Source organism: Helobdella robusta (assembly GCF_000326865.2).
Source record: "Helobdella robusta unplaced genomic scaffold HELROscaffold_5, whole genome shotgun sequence".
NCBI classification, from domain to species: Eukaryota; Metazoa; Annelida; class Clitellata; order Rhynchobdellida; family Glossiphoniidae; genus Helobdella; species Helobdella robusta.
The window spans coordinates 2,071,216-2,079,345 of NW_008705254.1; the positions used below are offsets into that span (position 1 = coordinate 2,071,216).

General features: G+C 29.9%; 1 protein-coding gene across 1 annotated transcript; it reads right to left on the reverse strand.

Annotated features, from left to right (window-relative positions):
- Nucleotides 1-3,513: 3,513 nt before the first annotated feature.
- On the reverse strand, nt 3,514-7,671 carry HELRODRAFT_163285 (hypothetical protein; the record flags this gene model as incomplete). Its single annotated transcript, XM_009027199.1, has 9 exons — nt 3,514-3,624; nt 3,911-3,971; nt 4,671-4,801; nt 5,352-5,478; nt 5,594-5,689; nt 6,710-6,804; nt 7,082-7,211; nt 7,370-7,437; nt 7,591-7,671. The coding sequence occupies 9 exons, from the start codon at nt 7,669-7,671 to the stop codon at nt 3,514-3,516; spliced, it is 900 nt and encodes a 299-aa protein (XP_009025447.1).
- Nucleotides 7,672-8,130: the final 459 nt, after the last annotated feature.

The following is an 8,130-nucleotide window of genomic DNA, read 5'->3' on the forward strand; positions in this document are numbered from 1 at the left end:
CTGTTACTTTGTACTACAAATGTGTATACGAATGACTTGTTAAATCTGACATAATGTGTATAATAAGCTGATGATCGGATGAATCATCTAGTTGTTTGGCCTGAAATGAACCAAATAGGATTCAAGCAAAAATTTTACATAACAAACATGCTCCCATTCATGTGTCAATTAACACTTAATTTGCGTTCGTAACTGCAAGATAATGAAAACGAATTAAGAATTATATTAACAATATGAAAATATATATATGTAAATAAATATATAATAGATACATGTAAGCTGGCATAAATGCATAAAACAAATGACCAAATAAGTATATATATATATATATATATATATATATATATATATAATGTGTGTGTCAAGTTTTTTATTAACAATTAGTAACGTTTGCAACGTTTTGTAACAGTAGCAACAGTTCAGATATCATCGGCCTAGTGATAATATCGATGGGTGACTTATTTCACGGTCACAATAACCACAGAGAATTTCGATCTAAAACTTCGCGTGACAAAAAATATAAACAACAAAAATTGTAATAAATAACATTGTATAGCATTTAAACCAAAAATCTAGTAACTTTGAGATCAGGGAAAATATAATGAAGTTATGAAATGACTAGAATTTTCGATATTGAATTAATTAATTAACAAAATACAAAGAAACAATTGAACGATTGTGATTTTTTGCGACAGAATATTGGATTTAAAAGTTTAAATGAAAATCAATCATATTTCGTAATATTTTAAGTAAAAAAATTTCATTTTCAAATGAAAATACAAAACATGGGATGACACTCGATCGTTACTAATGGTTACAATCTCCATTACCAAAGCCATATACATCTCCATTTACATAACGTGGAGTGATGCAATTGGAAAACATTTACAATACATGTGTAAATGTGCTCGTTCTACGAATGTATGTATGATATGGATTAATTTGAATGGAAACCTGCGGTGTAAGAAGAGAGCATCTAATATTAATCTAACTCAAATTGGATCTCACTCGAAACCGAAATCTCAATTTCAGAACTCGTTTTTATAACAGAACATAGGATGATCAACAACGTTCAGCGTAAAATAATAAAATTGCGAATTCGCTGAACGACGGAAACAACAAAATAATTCCGATATGATTTCAACAATAATTAAACTGACTTCTCAATTTCCACTTTTTCGTGGTCAAAAAAACTTTAAAAAATGTTATATGTATATATATTGTATAAAAAGAGATAGATGATTAGAACATACATACGTACATGTTACATTCTATTCATTATATATATATATATACATATATATATATAATAACTATACAAATAAATAAATATATGTATATCATATATATAAATCCAATATTGGATAAAGTGACTGTCAATAATATTTTCAACAATATCTAATAGTTAAAAATAGATATAAATAGATTAATAAACACAACAATAATATAAAGCAAAAATATCAATGATAAAACAATCTTTTAAACGCAAATATATATATACCGTTAGAAAAATTAAACAGGAAGTTAACTAACGCGGAACATGCTGTGACTTTCATAAATAATTCATTTCTGAGTCTTAATCCTATATATCTATATATATTTATTACACACACACACACACACACACACATATATATATATATATATATATATACACAGTAATTTACGAAATCTATCGACTTTCTAGCAATGAATAATTTTTGTTACATTTCTCATTATTTCTAACCAAATTCTTATCGTCATTATATTATAATAAAATTAGAATAATATAGTTCTTTAATTCATTCTCGCTAGAAATTCGGTAGATTTCATAAATTACGGCATTAATTATGGTCTTTTACCAGCACATATATATGTATATATATATATATATATACATATATATATACGAAAAGCGGAGATCATATACTAGTATAATGTTAATTAGTGTTATGGTCATTCATTCAATCTTTAACTCCTTCCGTTATAAATACAAAATGGCACATTCGACTGTTTCGGTACAGTGTATGTATATTGCATTGATAAATACGTTATGGTCGGTGGTACTCTATCATGTGTGCTTAAAACACAGCGGTAAAGTCGAAGATCAGTCCTGTGTTTAGATGCATAGGCTCTGACCACTAAACCATACCGTAGCTCAAATTTTTTTGTTTCAATGTAATGAGAGTTGCCATTTGAATCAAACAGTCCAAAAAATTCGTTTTGATTTATGTTAGGTTTCTAAAAATTACTGCAAACCTGTCAGCCAGGACGGATCTCTGACCTGACTTTGCCCAACATCTTTCGCCGGTTGTTCGTAATTACGGTGTTAAAGCAAGTTGCAATACACGTACAAGTAGTAACATATCTCTCTCAGAAGCATTAAAGCTCTTGTACACGGAAATACTACAACAGTAGCACAAAAATATATGTACATCTAATTAAGTATTAAATACGAATATTTCTGATATAAACGACTTTAACAGAGCATTGACTGGTGGAAAAGTTTGAAAATTCATTATAACAAATTGGCCATAAATAATTCAAATGTAAACATCTCTCTTTTAAATAATACACACAACTTCTCTACTGAATGGTGAAACACATCTTCGAATGACACACACTTTCTTGAAAGGTGCACGCGTCGTTAAATGATAATACACAATTCAACGAATGATACAACACTTCAACGAATGATACAACACTTCATTGAATGATACAACACTTCAACGAATGATACAACACTTCATTGAATGATACAATACTTCATTGAATGATGCAACACTTGCAAATCTTACGACGTCGATCGTTTCCGGCAGATGGGATGGGCGTAGCAGGAGTGAAGTATGCGTGAACTTTCAGACCTGGCAAGTGGCACTTGAAGAAAAAATTCAACAAGAGAAATAATAACCCTAATAATAATATGATAATTACATGCACTTGCATTTTGACCATAGTTGTAACACTACAAAAACAAATAACAACCTTGGAGACATAAAAATTTACGAAAATATAAGATACAAGATAAAAGAAGAAGTTTCGAAGACATGACAAGCGAAACGAACCAGCAATCGATGAATACCATTAGGCGTGATCAGCTGGCAATCAATCAGTTCTATCCTTCTCAGATTCTGACACCCAAAAAGGTGCGTCAAACAGTTGTCCGTGAGTAGAGGACAGTTTTCTCCAGTTCAATGAGACACAGGGTTTCCTGGGCGCAAGGACTCGTTCCTAACGGCGCTATGATATGCTCCTATATAATCACACAGTGATAAGAGCTGGGGTTTTGTTGTGTTATCTTGATTATAAGCACTCCTAAAAAAACTGGAACACAATGAAAAATAGAAGGAAAAAAAGGTAAATATAGTTGATGTTTATACAATAAAAATATTGATTAAAAACATTTTTTTATTCAACTCTTACAATGAGAGAAAGGCGGACAATTTAAGGCGAGGTTTGTCACTGTACTGTCTCCAAGCGTACAAATATCACAAATTTATTTTTAAATAAAAAATAAAACTATTAAAAACATAGTTATTTCAAACAAACAATAGACGTCCATAACGCATGAACATTTTTGAAACGGGATGAAAAACCAACCAAGAGGCATTCTTCCAAATCCAATCTTCTCAACATGTGACAACTCTGAATTTTCATTTTAATTTTTTTTAATATTCTAATAATAAACATTTATTTATTTTAATTATCGCATAATACCGCAAACATGACAGTAAGACATTCAAAATAAAACATTACTTTCAGATGTTGACATTTTGAATAAGTAACAAAAAACTCGATGGACAGGTTTTATATAAAATTCGTTAAATATTTAGTCGATTTGAATTGACAGTTTATCAACAGTAAATAAAAACGAAATGATGAAAATTTATATTTGAAGAAGTTGCGGAAAATGAACATAAGAAGGACAAACCTTGGTCAAGGCAGCAAAGCCAACATCAGTAAGTCGGGAGCAACCAGAGAGATCTAGTGTTCTGTTGTGTGTTGTGATAATGTTTTTTTTTTATGGCATAATAACATTTAAAAAGATCAAGAGTTTGCAAAGCAAAAAATTTTAATAAGAACAATCGAATGCTGAGTTCACATTGATATTTTATATATTTTAATTACATTATGAAAAATTTGAAAAAAGAAGATAAAATCTGAATGTCAGCAGCATGAAAACGCAGATCTAAAATTTAAACAAAAAATAAGTGATAGAAGAAAATAGATACCACACAGTCATTATGAAGAATAGGAAGAGATGAAAAAATGGGATCAGAAATAAATATCAACGTAAAGTCAGCTTTAACATAGAAACAAGAATCGACAATCTAGAAGAAGCACTGAAAAAGCAGACAAAAGTTGTAAAACCAAAAAAGAGTATTAGAAAATGACTGACGAGGTACAGAAACTTGAAGAAAAAAAATCTAAAACTCAAAAGAAGAGAAAGTGACAAAAATAGGATAAAGTACAAGGAACTGTGTCTCTAATTAAAAAGGAGTGCTTGTTGAAATAAATTAAAATATTTAAAATATCAATGAAATACATGAAGAACAATGAAAGCACCAGGAATGATAGAATGGTAAAAAAAAAGGTGAAGCAGATGTATTTAAAATATTCCCAGCTATTGTTCAAACATGTAGTAGTAACATTTAGTATCAACCTAACAAGGCACAAACACAAAAACAAACTCAACATCCGGACAGTTCTTAGCAATGGCAATGAGTGAAACATCAGTGAGTCTAGGACATTTTGATAGGCACAACAATTTCAGATGAAGACATCCTTCAGTTATCTTCATCACTGCTGAATCTGTCGTTCTCTGTAACAGGCAGTATACTTAACTTTATACACGCCAATTAAACTGAGATATAGAATAACCAAGTCACTCCCAATCATAAAATGAAAAATCTTTTTGAAAAAATGTAAAAGAAAGATAAACAAAATGTAGTTAAACGAACCTCACAACCAAAAAGAGTAAGTGAAACCAACTGACAGCATGAAGAAAGGTTTTCTAGGCCCTGTCCTGAAAGCTTCATTCAACAATTAGTCAATTTTTTTCATTTTCCATTTTTTCAAATAGATATATTTTTAAAATAACATTGAAACTTTTGAATAATTTGTAATTGTTTTTTTTATCAGAATTGAATATGAAGCTTAAATGTTGACTAAGGTAATAGTTACTATTTTTTGTTGTAATATGCTGAAACATTTATTAATTAAATTAATTTTGATAAATTTTACTTAATGATTAATTGAAAAAGCAAACTTAGATTAACAAATGATAAACCATTGTGGAAAAACTCATTCGACTTTTTAAAATGCATGAAATGATTTCCAAAGAATATCACAAAAGAAGGCATGACGCCAACCTGACTGCACCCCTTGGCATTGAAAACTTCAAGGTTGGATAACTTTTTGAGCAAATGTTGTAGACCGTTGTCAGTGATACGAAGGCACCAGGATATGTTTAAACACTTCAAATCCTCACATCCAAGACTATTCGTCAGAAGGAAGCAATTAAAAAATTAAAAAAAATTAAAAGTTAATCTTGAAATTTACAAGCACTTAATCACCAGCAGTAAAACCAACAAGACACTTCCAGCAAGCCAACCTCAATGAAATGAGGGATAGGTCAGTTAAGTTGGAACAGCACTCCAAATCTAAATGTTGTATACTGGAGCAGTAAAGCCCTATGTTCTGACAGGCACTGAAGTTGATACAATACAAAATAAATAAGAAAAATAAAAAAAATATAGCTTAATTCACTACAGGAGATAAATAAATGTATTACAAAAATTAAAAGTAAACAAGCAATATAGAATTTTGATTGAGTTTTCTAAAATTAGATCAACAGCTTATGCAAATGAATTATTTCATTTTGATATACATGCATTGGTTTAGCATCTAAAAAACGTATTAAGAATCTAAGTTAGTTAGGACAACTTGCTTTAAAAAGTGAGCAGAAAGAAAAATAACTAATATTCGTTGTTGGCCAACTTTTTAAAAGTCTCTTCTACATATGCGTGTTTCTTCGGCTTCACACACACACACACACACACACAGACACACACACACAAACACGAGCGCGCGCATACACTCACACGCAGACGAACGCACACACACACACACACAAGCACACGACATGTCAAGAAGGTTAGTTGAGATAGACAGATGATTAAATAGAGAAGATTGGTTAGATAACAGTTATTACAATTTAAATGAAATTCATTATTTACAGTTCAGTAATGTACACTCTGCAGAAAGACTTAGCTGATTAGTATCACAACCTCAGGTTAAATTATTATATCTGCCTCTCAAATTCAGATTAGTATCACAACCTCAGGTTAGATTATTATATCTGCCTCTCAAATTCAGATGAAATACAAAAATGATTTACATGATTCACATTCAATGACTTCTAGCTGCAAATAATTGAGTTTATTAATTGCAACTCACGCATCTCCCAGCTTTGTGCAGCCACTTAAATCCAACATGACCAAGTTTCGACAACTCATCGGAATGTATCTTATTTTAGAGGAAAAAATATATTTTCAATGCCTACAACGAGTTGTGTCCATTTGAGAAATATTAGTGCTAGCATTAAAATTATCATTATCATCATCATTATTATTATTATTATAAAAACTAAGATTTTATTATAAAACTGAATTTATAAAAAATCCTCTAAAAAATTAGTTAAAATAAAATGAGAGTGGAGAATGCCAACTTGAATGAACTATCTGTGATTGATTTACATCCTTTTAAACTCAACTTCCTCAGAAAATTTCCTGATTTGAAAGCCAGGGCCTCCAACATGTTACCCTTAATTTGAAGGTCATTTTGCTCATAATGAATATTTATTATATTTCTTTGTGTTACATAAATTATAGATAATGTTGTCATTTGGATGTTAAAAATAGTCATTGATGTAGTGACAAATAGTATATGTCAAATACACAAATCTAATCTGAAGTAACTAATACAGATGTTAAGTTAATAAATATAAAAATTAATTCCCCAAACCTACACTTGTTAAAACAGCAGAACATTAGCAATTTACAATGATTTGATTAATAATTATTATCCTTCTTTTACTAACATCAATGTCAGTTTGAAATTTACAAAGGTCAATGGCCTGCCAAACACTTCCGTCAGTAGCAAGGGCATTCCATATCCTGGATACGCAGGCACATCTGCACAAACTCAACAGATCCAGGTATGAAAAAATTCTGTGGTGAAAACATTATAAAATTTGTCAACTAATTATTAATTCACCCATGGTGTGAAGTTAAGTTTGATTGAAATTGAAGGAAGATAGAATGAAAATACAATTTATCTAAATTTTTTTCAATATAAATAAATTAAAAAGCAAAAGGTTTTGTTCTACCTCAGAATGAGCTCTTTAGGCAGAACTTTCATAATTAAATTTTCAGTTAATGGCAAATAATCTTTGATCTTTAAATAAAAAATGTTGTTCAATTAAATTAAAATTTATTAAAAAATTAAAAGGGAACTGAAATTTGAATTTTAAAATAGTAAAGAATTAAAATACAATATAATAATTAATAATCAATAACAAAATAAAAGATTAAAACGGTGGAATCATACTTTATATCCTTTGCCAAAAACGACCATCTCAACCTCGCCAGGGATGAATTCAATGTTCACATTTCTCACAACACTGACCATTTTTTGTTGATCATGAAATCAAGAATTTCAATTAGAAAAATTCCAAGTTTGTTGAGAAAATCATCTCCAGAAATTTTATATTATCATTAGTGATTATTTAAATTATTATTAATAAATTAATATTAATAGACAAATAAGCAGCAATAATAGAATAATTTATTCAACAGATATCGGCTTTATTAACTGGATTATTAAATGGAATTAAATTGTTGAACGTCGGGTGGAAATTTAACAAAAAAAGGAATATAATAATTGTTGTTATTTGTTATTGCATGGGAAGACAACGAAACCCTGAAGTAGAACATGAACATGCTAGGTAAGTAAACTGATCAGCTGAACGGAACAGTTATGCTTCCATATCGTTGAGAATTTCAACTTTATAAATGATGTAATTGACTTCTGGCTGACTTCAGCAACCAGCAGACGTTTCTTCCTAACGCGCGAGAGTCACCGACGATG